Source organism: Medicago sativa, chromosome 5, assembly GCF_051527215.1.
Source record: "Medicago sativa cultivar Bolivia chromosome 5, Bolivia_mono, whole genome shotgun sequence".
Classification (NCBI taxonomy): Eukaryota; Viridiplantae; Streptophyta; class Magnoliopsida; order Fabales; family Fabaceae; genus Medicago; species Medicago sativa.
Window position 1 is genome coordinate 63,117,133 of NC_140753.1, and position 22,538 is coordinate 63,139,670.

Below are 22,538 nucleotides of genomic sequence, written 5' to 3' on the forward strand. Positions count from 1 at the left end.
TCACATAATTATCATTCACATAAAATCATCGTTTTGAAATCGTAAAATTGACAAATAACATATTTTTTAGAGGTTGACAAATAATAGATAAAAGTTAAGATAATTACTCTTTTTTTTGGTAAGCCAAATGTATTCTCTACACGTAATTACATAAACCAATCTCTCAAAATAAGTAAATAACCAAAATTCGTTCAAGAGATTGAATACTACTTTTTTTATACGCATCAACCAAAAATCAAACCGGTTCAAATTATTACACACTCCGATCACTATTATAAATAGAAAACAATTTTTAAATTTATTGAATAACTAAGATATATCTGATCTATATTATAGACCGAATACATCAATTATTCTAAAAAATAAAAAATGATTTTTTTTGGTCATAACCGGGACCAAATAACCAAACAGGATATTTATTACTGCAGTAAAAATTGAGTGGTCTACCATGGACCATACATAAGATAAGATGGTCCATGTTATAAGGACCATCTTTTATCACAAGTTACAAAGTACTATGAAGTAGTAGTTGGATTGTTTTGTCGGGTCAAAGTGAAATTGAAATGTTTGGAACATCTAACATGCGTGTCTTCGAAACTGTAACAATTGTTCTTACCAAACAAACTCCATAGCTTCTTCTTCAATTTCAATTTCAGTTTCTCACATGCACAGTACTTTCAATCTCTTCAAGGTTAATATTCCTTCCTCTCTTTTTTTCTTCATCATGCATCTCACATTCTTAATTATACTATATAAACCCCATTTCATTATTTTCTACTTTAATTCTCATGATTAATGTTTTTTTTTTCTCCTTTGAACTTTAATTATGTCTTGCTATTTTTTTTTAATCTAATCATCAATTTAGCTTCTTCTTTTTTTTTTTTTTTTTGCCTTAATTAATGCATTGGATGTGAATTTCTTTGTTGATTATGTGATGATGGATAATTAAGTTTTAAGGGTATTTTTTATAAAGAATTAATAAAAACAAATGGGAATGTTTCTGTTAATCTGCTCTGTGCTATATTGTTTGATCATACTTGATGTTGAATTTATAAGGACTTGTTGTATTCAGGCCCAATTTGGATAAACAACTTAATTAAGCACTTATTCTGACAAGATTAAAATTAAGTCAAACTGTTTTCATGTAAGTTATTATGTAGAGCTTGTTGAAATATGCTGAAAACAACGTATGGGCATGTCATAAGCTGTTTCCTAAGCTCTCTCAAATGGTATTGGAAGTGTTTATGTTGGTAAATAAACTCAAATAAGTCAATCTAAACAGACTTTCACTGTATTAGTGAATCTAGTAGTCAATTTAGTGAATTTAAGTCATTGGATGAAGATTAGAAGACTCACATTGTGAATTTCGCGTATACGGAAATTTGAATCTCATCGATCCGTTTTTAATAACTTCTCAGATTGGTGACTGTAATAAATTTAGATTGGACGAAATCCATTGTAAGCATTAAATCTGGAATCATGCAGCTAAGAAATTACACATTTCACGTGATGTGTACAGTCCACATTTCGGCTTTGGTTATTCGTGCTAAAATTCAAGTAGGAACACATGTAATATAAAATTTGATCTGACAGTCCAGATCGACAACTATGTGATTACGTGAATGTAGTGAATTCAAATACGCAAACATTGCGTGTTATTACAAACAATTTCATCGTGCTTTTATCATTTTGATTGAAAGTTTTACCTGTTTTGTGACATTTTTGTATTAGGCAGTGTTTGTCCATACTCCAATGCAATCCTATATTCAAAGCTCTAAAATATTCTTTTTTTTTTTTTTCTTCAAGAAATGAAGTATCTTTGAAGAAACTTGCTACTTCACGATTGTATTTAGTGGTAATAACCTGTGATGTAGCACCTAAACAACGAATACTAATATTGATTTTTGTCTTTCAGGTGTCATAATATTGAGTTGAGCCTAGGAGAAACTCTATGGCTCACTGCTCTATCAAGGATACCGGTATAGCGGAATCCCAGTTGAGTTGGTGGTATCTCGTATCATCTTACGAAGAACTCAAAACAGGGAAACAAAAGGTAAAAACCTCGGCCGAGAGTTTCAGTTGTCCGTACTGCCCCGAGAGGAAACAGGATTATAAGTTAAATGAACTCCTGAATCATGCCACCGGGATTGGTCGGAGTAGTTCAGAGAAGAGAAGTGCTAAAGAGAAGGGTAGTCATTTGGCTTTGGTAAAATATTTGGAGCAAGATCTTAACAGTAAGGATGGTGCATCGAGATCTATAGATCAAGGTGATCTGTTGTTAGTCTTATATTCCGTTTTAGTCGTCGTTTTAAGGTTAATTACATTACACATACCAATAAAACTGATTAATATTGTTACTTTTGATTAAATTATTTGCCTGGTAAATCAGCAGGACAACAATCTTTGCTAACACTAATTCTTGTCTTTCAGTTACGAACACAATAAGTCCAGGACAAACAGTAATTTCTCACTGTTCTATCAAGGATACCGATATAAGTTGGTGGTATGTAGATACAGCTTATGAAGAGCTCAAAAATGGAACTCGGAATGTGAAAACCTCAGACGGGACTTTCATATGCCCGTACTGCCCTAATAGAAAACAGGATTATTTGTACAGGGAACTCCTAGAACATGCTTTTATGGTTGGTCGGAGTAGTTCAGATAAGAGAAGTGCAAGAGAAAGAGCTAATCATCTTGCTTTGTTGAAATATTTGGAAAAGGATATTACGAGTATGCCTGGACCGTCAAAGCCTGTTGATAAAGGTGATCCTGATCCTGCTGTTTGCGATATACCACAGAAATTTTTTCGTTCTAGTTAATATATTTTTCTGGGTAATTGAATAGGCTGAAACTATCCATTTCACAGTGATATTATTTTTTATACTATATATAAAAGAGATATCGGGATTTGGTGTAGTCTTTACTCTGTCAATTTGACCCTTAATTTAAACTTTTTATTTTTACTATTTTATCATTCTAATATATTTTTGTTATATTAATAATCAACTAAATTTTGTAACTTCAATTATTTTTATAGAAAATCAGAAAGACGGACACATTAACGCCTGTTTGCACGCTAGTAATAGAATACTGATTCTGTAAAGCAGCATAGTAAAAATCAGTGCTAAAACTAACTTTTATCTTTCAGGTACAAAATTGATAAGTCAAGGACAAACTGTCACGGCTCCATGCTCTAACAAGGATACTGGTTCAAGTGATCCTCGAATAAGTTGGTTGTATGTAGATAAATTTTATCAAGAACTCAAGAATGGAAGTCTCAAAGTGAGAATCTCAGATGAGGCTTTCACTTGTCCATACTGCCCGAAAATGAAAAAACCGGACTATGTGTACAGGGAAATCCTTGAACACGCTTCTGGGGTCGGTCAGAGTAGTTCGCAAAAGAGAGGTATCAGAGAGAAGGCAACTCATCTGGCTTTAATGAAATATTTGAAACAGGATATTATATATGTGCCTGCTCCATCAAAACCTGTGATTGAAGGTGATTCTTCTGGTAAGTAAGCAATTGTTCAAAACTTCAGTTCAATTTTTCCTAGTTACTGAATATACTGAATTTGACCAATTCAATTAACAATGATATTTGGTCAAAGTAACGTGCAAGGAGATATATTTTATCAAAGCTTAACAGTCGGTACTAAAACAATATTTTGTTTTTCAGGAGCCATGATACAAAGCCGAGAAGAAAATGCGACGACTCGCTGCTCCGACAAAGATTCTGATAAAAGTGCATCTCAAATAAATTTAGGGCAATTAAAAAGAACATATGAACAGCTCAAAAAGGGGATTCAAAACGTGAGAACCTCAGATAAGACTTTCACTTGCCCATACTGCCCTAATAATAAAAGGATAAAACGGGATTACGTGTACAGGGAAATCCTTGAACATGCTTCCGGGGTGGGTTGGAGTATCTCACAAACTAGAACTGACATTGAAAAGGCGGATCATCTGGCTTTGGTCAAATATTTGAAAAAGGATCTTATAAATGTCGGTGGTCCTTCAGAACCAACGAAGAAAGGTGATATCTCGCTCTTAATGAAACATTTATGAAAAAAATCTTTGTTTAACCTTTCTTTCCAATTACCTACTCCCGCTAATCTTTTTTAAATGCCGCTTCTGTTGATAAATTGTGTTCCTACTTACATGTCATTTTCCTAGTTCAATGCAATATTAAATACTGTTTTGTCAATGACACCCTTAACTATTTGGCGCTGAGTGAGAAATAAGTGGAATGGGATAATAAATTTTAAGGGTATTATAGGTAAAAAAAAACTAACAATTTCATCAAAAGTTAATAACTTTAAAATGACAAATAAAGAAACAAAGGGAATGATATGCAGACATTGGCAACTCACAATGATATTTAATGGAATGGAAGTAATCTATGAAGCACTTAACAAGAATCATTACTAACTCCTTATTTTGTTTTGCAGGCACCATAATGTTGAACCGAGGAGTAACTGTAACAGGTCACCTCTCTGAGAAGGATGCTAATAATAGCGCATCTCAAATAAATGCGTTGTTTGTAAATAAATCCTATACAGAACTCAAGAAGGGTATTCACAAGGTCAAAACATCAGAAGATACTTTCTCATGTCCGTATTGCCCCAAGAGAAAATGCAATTATAGGTACAGCGAACTCCTTAATCATGCTTTAGGGGTAGGTCAAAGTGACGCACAAAGGAGAAGTGTATTGGAGAAGGCCAACCATCTAGCTTTAGTGAAATATTTGGAAAAGGATCTTATGACTATGAATGTGGAACGTCCGTTAAAGCCTGCAAATAAATATTTGGAAAACAATCTTATGAATGTGGAACAAAATCGAACAAAACCAGTGAATGAAAACATTCTTGTCAATTCTGAAAGGCAGTTTGTATGGCCATGGACTGGGATTGTGGTTAATATTCCCACTAGCCAAACCGAAGATGGACGATGTATTGGTGAAAGTGGTTCCAAGCTAAGGGATGAATACCGAATAAGGGGTTTTAATCCACGTAGAGTCCGAACTCTTTGGAATTCATGGGGTCACACCGGAGCTGCAGTTGTGGAATTTAATAAAAGTTGGCTAGGGTTATATAATGCATTGGCATTTGAAAGGGCGTATGAATTAGATTGTCATGGTAAAAAGGACTGGCTTTCTTATACTGAACAAAAATCCGGTCTTTATGCGTGGGTTGCCCGAGCTGATGACTACAAAGTGGACAACATAATCGGGGAGCAACTACAAAAGATGGATGTTAAAACAATACCTGAAATCATGGAGCAAGATGCTAGAAGGTTCAATAGACTCGTGCAGAGTATGCATAACATTCTTCAAGTAAAGAACAACAAGATAAAAGAAATGGAAGTAGTATGCAATGAAATTACACTTCGCATGGACATTGTGATGGGCGAAATAGACAGACTTGCTCAATCTCACAGTCAAGGTATCTATTATTATAGAAGCTGCGTTAGTTTTTCTCTAATTTTGATTATTACTTGCCAATTGTTTCTAAATTTTGTTTATAGACATTCTGCTAGATTTTTGAAACACATTTGCAACAATTTAGTGTTTTAAATGACGTTGAACTATTCAAATGATATTGTTTTATGTCATCATTGCTTGTATTTCAGAGATGAAGAAAATACAGTCAAGTGCAAATCAACACTTTCAGAGTGTTTTGAATGGTCATGAAAGGCTTAAGTTGCAACTGGAATCTCAGAAAAGAGAACTTGAGTTGCGAAGAATTGAACTGGAAAAACGTGAGGCACGTAATGAAAGTGAAAGGAAAAAGTTGGATGAAGAGATTAACAAGGTGCATTGCTTTTCTAATTTTGTTTCATCTTTTTTATCGTTCTGTGACTCACATTCCTGTGAAATGAAGATCAAAGTGAAAATATTGTTTAAGGGTGATTAATTAAGATAGTTTTAATTTTATCTGTTTAGATTTTCCAATTTTTTTCCTCTTTTTTTCTTTCCCTTTTTTCTCCAAACAAGGATCTTGCCGAGGAATCTATAAACCAAAAGTTTGGCATTATTTATTTTTTGCGTCTTTGAAATTCTTCAATAATAATGATATGGTTAAGAATCTTGTCAAATGTTTCATTTAGGTCCATGCTTATGTTTTTTGCTTTTTCTAGACTGCAACGAAAAATCACTTTCTTCAAATGGCTGCTTTGGAGCAACAAAAAGCTGGTGAAAATGTTTTGAAACTTGCCGCAGATCAAAAGGTCCGTATAATTTGTTTTAATGCTTTTTTAATATCCAAAAGTGTTAATGTCTGGATTAGTTCTGTTTATGGTTCGGTTCAGGAAGGAAAACCGAACCGCATTCGGTAAAACTGATCCGAACCATATTCGGTAAACTTGAACCAAACCGTTGAGGGTTTCTCCCGGACCCAATTGGTATACGCTGAACTGATGCACCAAATATATATGCCAGTTCAGTGGTTCTGAACCAAAACTACCTTTTCAGCGTGGTTCGGTTTAACGGTTTGATTCGGTTTTTGGTTTTATTAACAGTCTTAGTCAGCATCAAAGTGGCAAGCTGATAATGGTACTTGACTATCTGTTTATCCAGCGGCAAAAAGAACAACTCCATGCCAAAATCATCCAGCTTGAAAAACAACTAAATGTGAAACAAAAACTGGAATTGGAGATTCAGCAACTAAAAGGAAAACTAAATGTCATGAAGCACATGGAAGATGATGGAGAACTTGATGTTCTGAATATGATGGATGCCTTACATATAGATTTAAGAGAGAAGGAACAGTCACTTCGAGACATGGACGCATTGAACCAAACTCTGATCATTAAAGAGCGTAAGAGCAATGATGAACTGCAGGAAGCTCGAAAGGAATTGATTACTGTAATTTTTTTAATTTTTCTAATGATTTGTGTTTTGAAAGTTCTTTCCTCGCATCTTTTAAACTCTTGGATTTTTATCTATCACAGACCATTAAAGAGATGCCAAGTTGTGCCGATATTCGTGTGAAGAGAATGGGGGAGCTAGACTTTAGACCATTTCTAGAAGCTATGAAGAAAAAATATAATGAAGATGTTGCAGAAGATAGAGCTTCTGAACTGTGTTCGTTGTGGGAAGAGTACCTGAAGGACCCTGACTGGCATCCATTTAAAATTTCTACAATCCAAGGGAAACATCAGGTTGTATTAGAAAATTGACCGTTGGATTGAAAAATCATATCATATAGATAATCTATGTAAATTTTTACGTTATTCTAAAATGATTTGATGTGCCCCTGAAGTACGTCAAGATTAATGCCGTTTAATAAAAGCACGTAAGACCTAAAACTTGACGTACCTCATGTTGTCAAACTCGTGCTACTTGTTTTGGAAAATATCTTTTAATAGAGCAAATTGATCTACACAATGGATTTCATTTTCATTTTAACCTAAAAGTACATTGCATTATTTTTCTCTATATATTTTCCTAGTGAAACTTACCTTCTTCGTGCTTTCTTTGAATTTCAGGAAGCTATAGACGATGAAGATGAAAAGCTGAATGAACTGAGAAACGAGATGGGCGAAGAAGTTTACAAAGCTGTGGTGGCAGCATTGAAAGAGATAAATGAATATAATCCAAGTGGGCGGTACATAACCTCGGAATTATGGAATTACGCAGAGGGAAAGAGAGCGTCTTTGCAAGAAGGAGTGCGAGTTTTATTAAAGCAGTGGAAATTGCATAGACAAAAAAGGGGAATGATATGAAGCCTGGTATGTTTCTAATGGAATATGAAACTGCATTTTGCTTTTGAACTGTATTAGCTAGTGAAATATTTTACTGATATGCATATATAGCACATACGCCACAAATCCTTTCTCAAAATTCCAATTTTATAGTATTCACAACATTTAAGTCCTGTTTGGATAATCGGTATAATTAAGCACCTATAACATAAGCTCTTATCATATAAGTGGTTATGTACAAGCTATTTCTATAATAAATAAAGGATAAAATAAAGTCAAATTATTTTTATATAAGCTATAAGTTGTTTTCATAAGCTATCCTGAAAAGCTTATGGAAATAAAGATGAAAACAACTTATAGACAGGACATAAGTTGTTTCCATTAGCTCTCCAAAATAGTCCCATAAATGCTTATGTCAGTAAATAAGTTCAAATAAGTCAATCCAAGCATATCTTTGGATTTATTCTCCCCTGCCTAATTGATTAACTTGATTTTGAGTATAATTGTTTGTATATAATTGAGTTTGAAGTAAAGTGGTTTATATTTAGATTTAGATGTTTTTACTCTGAATGCAAGTTTCGTGTAAAAATTAGTGGTAACTTTTCAACTCAATGCAAAAATTTATATTACTCGTCAAACTAAGGTTCAATTTGGCAATTGCATTCGCATAAACTAAACACAAGTATGTTTACTAAAACCACATTGTTTTATGATGTAACTGTGGATCATGTTCCTGAAAGGTTGGTGTTGGCTGCAGGAATCATCACACATTGTTTTCTCGAAGGGAATCGTGCGGTTGAACATATTTAGGAAATACATCATATATTTGGCTTCACTTGATACTTCAAGCTTCTGTGGAGGTCTTTCTATCGTCACTGCTTTCATAACCACAAGCTTTGTGCTTATGCTTATTCATTTAGGTGGAGTTCGAAGTTAAACCTAAACTTTTAAGCCCCTAAATTTGTACACTAACGTAAAATATGTTGTACCATTTAATAAACATGTACATCATTTCTGTTAACTTTTGCTTTCATTAATTTGCTTTTATGTATTCAACAAGGTGGATGTATTTAAGTTTCTACTGTGTTTGATTATAATATTCGAACATTTTCTTTTGTGGTGGCATGGTGGAGTTATGCACTTGTTTTTTTATTGGCATTAAAAGTAGAGACATAATTTGCGGAGTTCTAGATTTGGCATAAGAAAAATAATCAACAAGGTTTTTGAGACATTATTGCAAATTAAATGTTATTCACACAGTGACCTATTGTAATGTCCCCGTAAGCTTATCTCAGTTGGTAAAGACAATACATAATATATGCAAGGTCCGGGTTCGAACCCTGAAACCCGGACAAAAAAAAAAGTTACCTATTGTATAAGGATGATATACTCAACTTGATAAGTAAACACGATAAGCAATGGAATAAGTTATATGTCTAAATCTTAAAGCTAGATATATGCCAAACTATAGTAAATATTTCATTCAAATAAAAAATGAAACAATGTATGTATGCTAGCATTTTTTTTTTTATAAATATTACTTTAATTTATTTTATCAAGGGAATTTGCAAGAGACATTACGCAAGGTATACTTTGATACCAATCTACAAAAAGACAAATATACAGTTAATTGATTAACACTAATACCCATTTGCATAATCTTTTCTCCTTTTCTACTTTAGCTTTTCGGCGCTACCAAGCGTGCTTTTAACAACATGCATGCATCAAACACACTTTTGTCAAATTTCAACTCTTACTAAGTAACTTATCATATCATCATAAGGATTCAATTAATCAGATCCTAATAACAACTTAACTAAACCAAATTGGTATAAAACTCTATTTTATAAAAAAAAAAGAACATACTATAAAGTTAAAAAAGAGAATAAAGACAAACACACTTGATCTTGTCTTGTCACATAATAATATATTACATAATCATAATGTAGAATATATAGAACCATAGCTGCGGGCTAGTGAACTTTAACTTTGAAGCCACTTCAGCTCCTTACAAATTTCACATAATCTTTCCCTCCATTTTCTCTCTAAAAACTAAAAAAGTTCAAACCCATTATACCAAATACCAAACAAACCTTAACAAACAAGACAAATAAAAACCTAAAAGCATCACTAGTCACTATCATATAATGCTACTTTTTTTCTTCCATTTTTTTCTCCACCTTGTTTCCCTCTATCCACATACCAAGAAATATTCAAAATTACTAGTACTAATATAAAAAAGTGCTTTTATAATTTTTCTTCCTTAGACTCGAAAATTCTTGCCAGTGAAAGTTTGACCAAATTGCCAATTAGAGGGAACAATATTCCAAGAAGTTGAAGTACGTTTATCACTGGATGTAACCCTAAAAGAAAGTGATTGACCAACCAAAACAGAATTTGATTGCCAATTTTGCCCCCAGTTACGACTCATACTCATCCAACCAGTTTTTGAGCCTTTAACACTAGTCTTCACTATATCACCTGCACCTGCAACGTTGGTGATTAGAACCAAGTTGAAGTAACGGAAGCCGTTGATTGTGTATCTTATTCCTCCTTGTTTTCTGCATGGTACCCTACATGCATATCAAAGGACACGAGTATTTTCAGCAAGGGTATAAAGTTGTAATAAAACACAACATAAAGGGCAATAAAATATATGTTAACTAGTACTAGTATAGTACAAGAGTGGCAGAAAAGTAGATTCTAAATTTTGTTGTTTCGTGAGTAGTGTAAATATGCGGCAAAATGACTGGTTTGTCACAAAACTTGAACCGGTTTAGATCAACCATTTCAATCTAACAATATTGACATTATCAAATAGACTTAAAATTTTTGATTGATTTCATTTTAATTTTGATTTATCCTATTATAGTAATTTTTAATATTTATAGTACCTTCGTACATGATGTCTTTAGTAGCATCAACTGAGGTAGCATCAACTGAGCTACGCTTACGAGACATTTACATTATTCTTTATAATGATTTTTTTTGTTATATTTGTAAATGGTCTTATTTTTTTTTAAAGGAATCAAAATATAGTGATATTAATTTTTAGCATCTTTACAAAAAATTAAAAAAGATACCTTCAATCACACTTCATGAAATTTTTTTACAAGGAATGCTACAAGATTAAAACAATGAAATAAAAGAAAATAATAAACACAAACAAATTAGGCTAGTTTTATAAAAAAGAAAATGAAATTTGGAGTGAAAGTAAACAAGAAAAGTAGTTACCTGCGGTAAGAAACAGGAACAATACCAGCACGATATTGAGCAATTTTGAGGAACATAGGCATAGCAAGATCAAAGTGTGGTCGTGGAGGGTTACACCATCCTCCATTATCACTTGGTTGAGCAAAATTTGGTGGACAAAAATTTGTAGCAGTTACCAATATTGAAGGACTTCCAGGGTGGCACCAACTAGGATCATTGGAACACTTTAACTCAAAACACGAGCCACAACTTAAACCGTTGTTGAATAATGCTGTGCTTAATGCTGCTGTGTTCACACCATAACCTTGACTATACAAATTTCCATATCCACATGCTCCACCTAAAATGTAACCAAAATTTAACATTAGCACAAAAAAGTATTATTAAATGAAGATATCAGAGACATTTGATATGTTGCGACGCGAGTTTGAATCTGCTAGGTATATTTTTAGAACAAAAAATAAAGAAAATTGCGGCATGGTTGGTGGTTATTTTTTTCTAGTACTAACTAACCCATTGTTCCGGAGGCGTCGCTGCCGCCGTAGAAGGTGGCGTGAGCGGTTTGCCATGCTCCGCCGGTGTAGACACCGGGGAGTCTGGCTTCGGTTGAAGTGAGGAGAAGGGCTAAGAAGGTGAAAATGGTGGTGATGTGGAGCTTAGTCATTGCTCTGTTTTTGAGAGTGGAAAAGGGAGAGTTTGTGTTTTTGAGGAGGGAAAATGGAGTGGTGGTATTTATAGAGAAAAAAATGTGGACCTATGAGAAGTGTGAATGAATAAAGAGAAAATGGGACATGTTAGGTTAATATAATAAAGTTATATCAAATGAAAACCTAGTATTTTGTCACAATCAATATTTGGGTAAAACTAATTTATATATTGATGATGCATTCTATAACTAAACCACAACTATATCTAAAATGTTTTCACTTGCAACAAATCACAATGCCTCCTACGCGTGACTTTAAAAATAGTTGTGGTTTTTTATGATCGAACTATTGATGAACAATATAAACAAATCTTACATCTAGAGTGTATATAAATTAAATTGTAAATAAAATTAAAAAAAATTGAGAGTAAACATAGACTTAATTATTACATTTGATTTATGACTCTTGGTTTTGGTTTTTGTTTTTGTTTTTAGAAAATAAAAGATACACCGATAATATAAAAGAGTTTACCGACATCCAATGAACATCTTACATTCCGCCATATTATAAACATAAACATATTTTGATAAGAGTAGTGATATTTGTACACATTTTTCTAAACAACTTCCATGACAACTTTGTTTTTCTTTATTTTGATTGGTCAAAATCAATAGAGAGATAAAAAGATAGAAAGAAAATAAGAATATAATGTGAGTATGAGAGAGAAAGTTGTCAAAAAGTTATTAGAAATTGGTTGTACAAATATCATTTCTCTTTTGATAATAATCATATGATATAGAGATTGATGATTTCTTATCGGGTGACAAGTATGGTGCATGCCCTTTAATCTCTATTGTTTTTGCATTGCGGGGATTAAAATTTGTGTTTAGCGGTAATTGGAATTCAACAAACTTCACTAATAAGGAGGGAATGGTGACTTTGGTGAGAAGTGAAAAATGGGCCAAGAAGAGGACTAAGGCATGTGGGGGTGGATACTGAGTCATGATGAGTGTGTGTAGGGGACAAAAGAGGTTAGTACCCTTGAGGACCAAAAGACTGAAATCAAATCTCTTTGCTTCATACGCAAGATCTGCTACCAAAATTAAAACATTTGAACAATTTCGATTTTAGAAATTTTGGATTGTTCACTTTTTTTGTTATTTTACTCATCTGTCTCAAGGATGAAATTTGAAAGTTGAAGAGTAGGTTTGCTTGGACCTTGGTCAAAAGTTACTGAAATGTAAGATTCTGATGAAATCTGAATTTCAGTGTTTTGTTGTGGTGGATAATTGCTGTATATAGTATATACTGATAGATATACATGAATTTGTACTTTCATACTTGATGTTTTTTATTGGACAGTTTGACTTTGAAGCAATATTTAAGAAATAGAACCATAATTCTTGGAGCACTTGGGTGACATAATGTCACCGTGACATTAAATCTGGGTCACACAACACATTCATTAGTACATTTGTATGACCCAGATTTAATGTCACGGTGACATTATGTCACCCAAGTATTTTCCATAATTCTTTTATCTGTGGGAAAAAAGGACATCATTGTTGAATGTTTGGCACATTAGTGACTAGACTATCTCACTATCCATTATTATCATAATTACGCGTTTTTTTAATCAAAATTTAAATTACACAACACAAGTTCACTGTTTTAAAAGTCATGCTAAAGAGTGTTTTTAAGCATTTTAAATTAAGAAAATATTTTTTGAAAAAATTGAATATTCAATTTTTAATATATTAAATACACAAATTTTTATAAAAACTTAATTTTAAAATTCTTACAGAGTGTTCGAAAATATTCGTTAACATTTCCATTATTTTAATACTATTGTTATAAAAAAAATAAAAAGCTTAAAAAAAAATGTCACGCATATAAACAAAGTTCACTGATGTATGTGTACATTTTTTTTTGAAAGTGATGTATGTGTACATGTAAACCCCGTACACTTTCAAGGTTTAAACGAAACCTTATACTCCATCCGTTTGAAATTATAGGATGTTTTGGTCATTTTACACGTATTAAAAAATGTAATTAGTTTTGTATGAAAAAAGATATTATGAGTTGTTTTACAAAATTGTATTTAATAAACGGTATGAGAAAAATAAATTAAAGATTTGAAAGAAAAGAGAGTAATAAATAATTAAGGTTATAATAGCGAAAGTAACATTAATATTGTAAAGCGACTTATAATTTTAGACAAATTTTTTTCCCTAAAACGACATATAATTTAGAACAGAGAGTATAATTAAAACGATGTTTAAGGAGTGTGTTTGGTTAAATAGTTTAAGTAAATAACAACTCCTACTATATTATTTAGAAAAATGCTAACAAATTTCCTTAGAACATTGTTTAAACATCCAAAAATAGTAACTTTTTCGTTTAAAATTGTGTAGTTATGACTTTTACATGTATTTAACTTACATTTTCAAGACAAATTTATTTTTTTAATATATTTTTTAAACAATGTCCTTAGGATACTTGTTAGCAAAACTCATTTATTCAATCCATGCCTCCCATTATGAGTTCCCACATTGAGTGACACATCTTGCCTAAAATATTAAGGGGAGAGAAAAATACTAACATAAAAATAAAAAGCATATACAATTTTACCCAATTAGGAGGAGCTAAGTGAAGGAGGGTTTAGTATTTTTCCCTAAACGTGAGATGCATTTTGGTATCTTCCGATGTATTTTTTTTTGGTGGGAGGAGCCACTGCTCCCTTGAGCTCCTTAAGAGCTCCGCCACTACCCATATTATGAGTGATCTATTTGTAAAAGTATGATTCAAAATAAATAATTTTTTTATTCAATTTTCAATACAATATTAATTAATGTTTTTATTTGTACCGACTAATATTATTTGTATTGTAACCAAAAAAAAACTAATATTATTTGTATCATTCTAATATTGTACTCTCAAGTCAGTATCTTTCATTTTATATTTATGATAATAGTAAGTACATCAATACTAATTTAATAAATGGCTGTGTACCTTAATACATAGAGGTGAAAATTAGCTAAACCGAGAGAGATTTTGCTTGGTTGAAAACTGACATGTAATGTGTCATAGACTTATTTTATAGGTTTGAGTCTAATTTTTGAAATGGGGGGAAGGGGTCAAGACTCAAGAGGAAGGTATAAGGTAGAGATAAAATAATCTTATAAAATAAAATGGAAAAGTCCCATTAACTACGTAGAATATTTTTCTATATTTTCAGCTACATAGCCAATTTTTCTTTTTCTTGAGGTGAGCTATATAGTCAAAACTTATCCACACAATAAGTCGGAGAGACTAAATCAAAGAAAAATACTTAAAAAAAAATGATAATAGTAAAAATCAAGTAGAATTACGACATCCACTAAGAAAAGTTTTAGAATTAAAGTATTTCATATATGACTTATAAAAAAAAGGCATAGACAATTGCCAAACGCCAATGTTGAATGAAACATTGTAATTAGACTTCACATTGTATCCTAAATTGTTGTCTGTCTAGTTCACATGAACTGTGCAAAGTGCAAACATAGAACACACTACCATTTTAATTATAATTTATAAAGTGTTCCTATTCTATAAAGAAGAAAATATAATAAAGCGTTCCTATTCTAAATCTACAATATATTATGAAGTCTTTCACACTTCATAGGGTTTCAATGAAGCGTAACTGCCAAAGTGGAATAAATTGAACGTTTGTATAGATGTAGTTAAGTGGGTCCCAATTAATTCGACCGCATTTATCGGTCCACGTATTACGCCATGTCTTTGCCGTACCTTTTGGAGACGCCGTCGAGTCTTTCCGTACTTTACTTGCAAGTCTTGCATACTTTAGTCATTTATGATTCACTATCTCAAGTTATTTATGTTCATCTTCCAAGTAAATACTTTCCCTCAAAATAAATAAATAATACTAGTAGTACTTAGTAGTAAATAATGCAGTAATTTAATCATAGCACAATAATTTTACACTGTCAATTTAAACTCTATGCTTCATTCTTAGAACATTTTCGTTGTTTTTATTTTTATTTTTACCATTTGGTAGATTGAGTATTACTTGTATTTCATTTTTAATTTGGATAGCAGCACCACTTACACTTATATATGCATCAAATATACACACATATGGAGATTGATATTTAGAAAATAATAAAAAAAAATTATTTCTTGTCATAAATTTTTTATCTTCTAATTAAAGTTAATATGTTAGACTCAAATACCAATAATCTCAACTACATAAAATAATCAAATCTTGTGACTCTTGACTCCTGTGTCACCCTCCCTTAAAAAAGTTTTATACGTGAATTGCTTAAATTTTTTAGATCATATTATCTACCAAATCAACAAAATCTGCCACGTAGTGAATATATTGAAGCTGTGTAGTTCAACAACTATAGATAATAGAGGTACACAGCATTGCTAATTGACTATCACATACTAAATCCTAAATCCTAATGCAGAATGTGATCCATAACGGTATCAACATTATTTGACTTCAGCTCCCAAATTCTCAATTATTTTTGAGACCATTAATTAGGATCTAGCAAGCGTTAAAATATATATGTTTATGGATATGATACTAGCATATTGTTTCTTGCCACGCAAGTTAGGGACGTGGACGTAATACCAAAGCAACAACACATTTGATCAGTCACATTCATTTCCTTCTCAGGTAGGGATATTAGCATTGTGTGCATGTGAAGATTTTAATGGTTTAACCTAATATGTAATCAAGATCTAACGGTGGTCTGTCAAAAGAAGAAATCTAACGGTGCTGCAAAAAGTTCACGTACCCATGCATGTTATAAGCATCCATGTTTTTGTTAATGAATAATGTTTGATGGACATTCAAATTAAGATGTATACACTATGAGAGAGAAGTGATGTGATATATGTGATAAATTAGTAATGTGATAGAACGAGAGATATAAAGATAAATGAGACGTTGAATGAGTGTTTGAGAATTTGAGGTATCTAAATATCATTGTTCTTTGTTAATACATTCTCCGCATAGTTTTTTCTTTGTTTGAAGTTTGTCACTTCTAAAATTTTGGGGTATTCACCATTTAATAAGAGGTCTTTTGTTATTCAACTCTCAAATTCTAAATTTATAAACTCAAATGCACCTTTGGTCTCTATTTTAACTAAAACATAATTTTAATTCTCAATTTTTAAATTTGAAATTTTAGTCGCGCTCCGCTATTTTCTTAAGGTTCAAGATTTTTTTTCACAAGTTAGTTTGAAGCTTATTTTTCATGACGTGTCGTATTCATTAATGATGTGAAATTACAATGTTGATTTGAGCCATTAACAATCAATTTCAAAAAAATATGTTTACATTTGATCAGTGCAACCAAAAAAGTTGTAACATGATTTTTTAATCCAAATTAACAAATGACAATAATTTCACATTGTGAAATTGGATTACTAGGTGCCTTTGAAACCAAGTCAACGCATATGTGAAATGACAAAGTCAACGCATACGTGACATGCCATGTGTGTAATTAATTAATTAAAAAAATAAAAAATCGAAAAAAATCAATTTTTAAATAAAATAAATGAAAAAAATAATAAAAAATATAAAAAAATTCTGGAAAAATGAAAAATAATAAAAAAATACTAAAAAATTCTGGAAAAATTAAAAATAATAAAAAATATTAAAAAATTCTGGAAAAATGAAAAATAATGAAAAAAATTTAAAAATTTAAAATTTTTCCAGATTTTAAATTAAATAAATGAAAAAATCCAGAAAATCAATTTTTAAATTAAATAAATGAAAATAATAATAATAAATAATTAAAAAATAATGAAAAAAATTCGAAATCTGGCAAATTTGAAATTATTTTTTTCGATTATTTTTTTTCAAATTTTTTCCAGAATCTTTTACAGAATTTTCTAATGTTGAAAATTTGACATTCTAAAGGCGCAAGGAAACGAAAAAAGTATACACAAAAACACCGACGAGAATACAACTTGGCCACAAATTTGGTACATATTTCTTCTTTAGGGAAATGAATGTTTCCATGACATTACTTTTTCGAATAAGTGATTCTTGGAATTTTCCATGAATATTTTTGAAATTTTTTTAGTTTTTTTAATCATTTTTATTAATATTTTTATTTTTCAAGAATTTATTTCATTTTTTTGTAATATTTTTTTCGTTTTTTAATTTTTTCATTATTTTTCATTTTTCCAGAATTTATTTCATTTTTTTGTAATATTTTTTCATTATTTTTTTCGTTTTTTAAAAAATTTGGAAAATTTGACATTATTTTTTTCGAATTTTTTCATTATTTTATAATTTTTTATTATAATTTTTTTCATTTATTTAATTTAAAAATTGATTTTCTGGATTTTTTTTTCATTTATTTAATTTAAAATATGGAAATTTTTTATATTTTTTTATTTTTTCATTATTTTTTATTTTTCCAGAATTTTTTAATATTTTTTTATTATTTTTTTCATTTATTTAATTTAAAAATTGATTTTTTCGATTTTTTATTTTTTTAATTAATTAATTACACACGTGGCATGCCACGTATGCGTTAACTTGGTCAAAATTGACTAAAAGGACCAAATATGCAAAGGGGCTAAAACATAGGGGACTAAAATTGTAGTTTTCAAACTTAGGGGGCCAAAATCGCAACTTTTTGAAAGATAGGGGGCCAAAGTTGCACTTTAGCCTAATTTAAAAGCACTTGTTAACATTATTCATTTAAAAATTAGATGATTAAAATCATATGAAACAAAAGTTGAATTAAGCTAAATATATTTGAACTTAAAATATTTGTGACTTTAAAGCCCATTCATTATTTGCTTAAGGATCGAGTGAGCCCTACACTTCTCCCTCTAAAATGTTCAAGACGACAAATAATTACTCCACAGGTTGAATCAATAACTTTTAGAAGTGAACTTTAAAACATGGTAAGCGTTCACTACTAGAGGTTGATATTAGATGCAACTTTTCTTTAGACAAATACTTTATGGTACCTCTAAATAAGAGAACAACGATCTTAGATTGTTTGACATCAAATAATTTCTAGTATGAAGGAACGAGGGAACTTCTTTTTTTTTTTTTTTTTGAGGGAGAAGGAACTAGGGAACTTCTATTAAAAGCTTTTGGTATTTATGGTTTTTGTTTTGCGAATGAATTAAGATGTTTTATTACTCTTAAGATAAGAAGATATGAAGTTCTTCTAAGCCGAGAGACATAATTATTATACTTTTTATTTTTTCCTTTAGTGAAAAGACTCAATCACATGGTGGTAGGTAATTCAGTTGGCATTGATAATCAACCATGCCAAATTATATGATGATTTATTAGAGACAGTCTTTAATTTGTCGTTTTTAAGAGAGACCAAAACAATCTCTTGAAATTTACTATTACTACCAAATTTGCATTTACTTATGAAACTTTAATCATCCTAAAAATTGATTACACGTTTTTTTTAATCTTTAACATGATGTTGCAAGTATCAACTTATACACGCATCTGCGACATGATGCCCGACCTCCATTCTACTATGTTCATACATAGTATGAACAGTTTTTTGAAATTGTCAATATAATGGAATGATATGATTCGATCAGAAGGATCTTTCAGAATTCCTTAAAATATCATTTAGATTTCGAAATTGTTCATTCCAATCACCAATTTATAAAACTATAAAAAAATAATGCGAAAGAAAACAAAAGAAAGAAAGATACAAGTATCATCTTATACACTCATCTGCGAGATCTTGGATTCAAACCGGGGTAAAAGGTCTAACAATATAGACATTGTCAATCGAGTAATATCTTACAAAAACTACTTAGTTAGTCTTAATTATATGTAAGAGGAGTGTTAAAAAATTAAAAATTATTAAAATAATTATTTATTATTATTATTTTCATTTATTTCAAAAATACATATTTTTCGCTATTTTTTATTCACAATTTCATTAACATGTAGTTTTAAACCCTGTTATAAAATATGAAACAACCCAAAATAAAATTAAAATATGTGAAAAATTACTAAAGACAGTTTAAAAGTTAATTTTAATTACAAAATCAGTAGCAAAATATTTAAATTGAATTATCATTGACATTAAAATTATAAAGAAATGAATTAATTTTTCTTAAATGATGGTTCAAAATTAATATATATCATAAAAATATTTATTTATGTTAAAATAGATTAAAGTGTAGTGCATATTTAATTATTAAGGGAGGGGGTTGTAATTCAAGCATCTATAATAAGGGAGTGGAATATAAATTTTATTTTTCAAGGGAGGAAAGTGTATATTTTAACATAAGAGGGGAGGGGAGTGTAATTCAAGCATCTTTGAGGGGAGGAGAGTGTAATTTACTCTTCTTTTTTTTTTTTTATCTCTTTTTACAATATTTATTCATATTTTCAACTACATTAATTATTTTTATTTCATCAAAATATAAGCACATAATTATTTTATATCTTTTCTATATTAACAAAGTAATCAATACATACTATGAGAAATATAATCTATTCTAAAGGATAAACTAATTACAAAAATAATTTTAATTATCAACAAATTTAATACCATCTCGAAAAGGAAAAAAAAAGGATTTTGATTCATATTATGAGAAAATTGAGGTTTGATTTCTAAGTCACCATATAATTTTCCCTAAAAAAGAGAGTCACCATATAATTTAATGGGTCTTGTTAACTAGTGCCCCCGGGGCACTCCTTAAGCATACTAAATTAATAAATTACTCCCTCCGTCCCTATATGTAAACCCCCTTTGCTTTTTTCATATTTCTTAAGAAAAGTTGTCAGTGTAATTAATGTGTCTGTTTTGTGTGTTAATATTACCAAATTATCCTTTGTTTGTACGTGTATTAAATTTGACTATTCATATTTCAAGACAAGATAATAGTATTAATTAGGGGTATGTTTAGGAAAAATAATAATAAATGCATCTAGTAATTTGAAAAAGGGTTTACATTTAGGGACAAAAATAAAGTCAAATGAGTGTTTAGATATAGGGACGGAGGGAGTATTATTTAAAAATGTCAAAGTTTTCAATTTCCAATGTACTGATTACACAAACTTTCATAAAAAGTTTCCATTTAAGGCCCTTAACCCAATGCCCCGGGACACTAGTTAACATTTCCCTAATTTAATACTACCCCCGTTCCTTTTTAATTGTCACCTTTTGATATTTTACACAAACCAAAATAATCAATAAATGTTACTACTTTTGATACAATTATTTTTTACTTTTACTATAATGACCTTATTAATACTCCCTCCGGTCCTATTTATAAGAGAAAGTTGGGTCAACAAAAGTTGATGTATCTAGTTAAAAAGTCAGTCTAGATACATTAACTTTTGTTGACCAAACTTTCTCTTATAAATAAGACCGGAGGGAGTATAATATTTCATTTCATATGTTTCTCTCTCCGCAATAAATATCTAAGGGTAATATTGGTAAAACAACATTTAATGTTGCATTGACCTTTGAAAGAGACAATTAAATAGAAACAAAATTTTTCTTTAAAAACGACAATTAAAAAGGAACGGAGGGAGTAAATGGTACAACCCAAGAAGCTAACTTGGATATGATATACTTGCTTTCCATAATTACTTAGATCTCGTATCATATGTAAGGTAAAATGTATAGTCCCCGCAACTAGAACAAATAATACCTATGGTAACATTCAAGCATAATATAATTGATGATAATAAAATCTTATGTAAACCTAAAAAAAAAAACTTACGGAAACACTCTTTGAAGTAATTATATAATCAACACACTAGCTTGTGGTTGAAGACGAGGAGACAGAATTCTAAAAGAAAAAACTGAAGGCTGTGTCTAAACAGATGATAATTTATGATGCTTAATTTATTATCCTTCGATGGACTAATAATTAAGTGGAAGCCTCAAGATAAGGATTTTGACAATGTTAGAGAGACTTGGTAATGTTATAGTACTAGTGTATTACATGATGCTTTTGCATAGAGTAATGATATTTGCACGACCATCTGTGTTGTTAGCATTTTTTTTTCTTTTTTTTATTGGTCCAAAACAATAGAGAGAGTAAAAGAAAGATAGAGAGTAAGAACTTAATGTGAATATGAAAAAAAATGTTATTAAAAAATTATCACAAAATAATTATACAAATATTATTTCTCTTTTAATAAATATAACCTATAAAAAAACATGATGTTTTTTTACAATGACTATTTACAGACTTTACATATATTACATGGACTATTTCATCAACTAACTCTTTAATATTTCATCATTAGTCTAAAAAAGTTTCATTAGAAACAAGATCATGGTCTAGTCGCTGAAGAGGTGGTCATTAAATTATTGGTGATGGAGAGAAAATAATATATCATACAGGACCTTTACATGACACTGTTGGACCATTTGTACTATATATCATGTTCTGTTTCCTAGCTCTTTAATGGAAACCCTTTACTCAATTGCGCAAGCTCTATTGATCTTTACGCAATCCCCATATAAATTCCAAGTTTTCCCCATAAGCAAGCTAGTAGATTGCAAATCATATCTTCAACTTTTTAACTTCTTCCATGCACCACCATTGCCCCAAACTTTTGTTTTTGTTCTTTTTGAAAGCTTTGTTTTAATCATTTATTGGGCCCAAGCTAGCCTTGCCACCAATGCAGTATAAGATTGTCTCTATGGCTCCTCTAATGACTCCGAACTCTGCTCTTTACCTAACACATTTTGCTCATTCCCAGCTGAAATTGTCAAAGTACTCATGAATTCACACTAGTGTTAAATCTGCGTGACTTAACTCACGCAGAGATTTACACAGAAATTTACACTGGCGTGAGTTAACTCACGCATGGACATTATAGTAATTTCAGTTGGAAATGAGCATTTTTGTTAGGTAAAGAGCAAAATTCAACGACTCCTTAGGTCCCTCAAAATTTTGATTTTCCCCCTCTTAACCATTCGGTAGTTATCTCTCCAA

At 30.7% G+C, this 22,538-nt stretch overlaps 2 protein-coding genes across 2 annotated transcripts; one reads left to right on the forward strand and one right to left on the reverse strand.

The window, feature by feature from the left end:
- Positions 1-549: 549 nt before the first annotated feature.
- Positions 550-8,816, forward strand: LOC146923902 (protein INVOLVED IN DE NOVO 2-like). The gene is made up of 12 exons (XM_085708994.1): positions 550-691; positions 1,916-2,267; positions 2,431-2,763; positions 3,149-3,511; positions 3,677-4,033; positions 4,449-5,441; positions 5,629-5,810; positions 6,136-6,225; positions 6,575-6,862; positions 6,949-7,158; positions 7,486-7,728; positions 8,459-8,816. The coding sequence occupies exons 2-11, from the start codon at positions 1,952-1,954 to the stop codon at positions 7,720-7,722; spliced, it is 3,369 nt and encodes a 1,122-aa protein (XP_085565120.1). The 5' UTR covers positions 550-691; positions 1,916-1,951; the 3' UTR covers positions 7,723-7,728; positions 8,459-8,816.
- A 792-nt stretch (positions 8,817-9,608) lies between these two features.
- LOC146923903 (expansin-A4) lies at positions 9,609-11,670 on the reverse strand. The gene is made up of 3 exons (XM_085708996.1): positions 11,428-11,670; positions 10,936-11,254; positions 9,609-10,274 (listed from the first exon to the last, which is right to left on the reverse strand). Exons 1-3 carry the CDS (start codon positions 11,576-11,578, stop codon positions 9,965-9,967), a joined length of 780 nt encoding a protein of 259 aa, XP_085565122.1. The 5' UTR covers positions 11,579-11,670; the 3' UTR covers positions 9,609-9,964.
- Between the last annotated feature and the right edge of the window lie 10,868 nt (positions 11,671-22,538).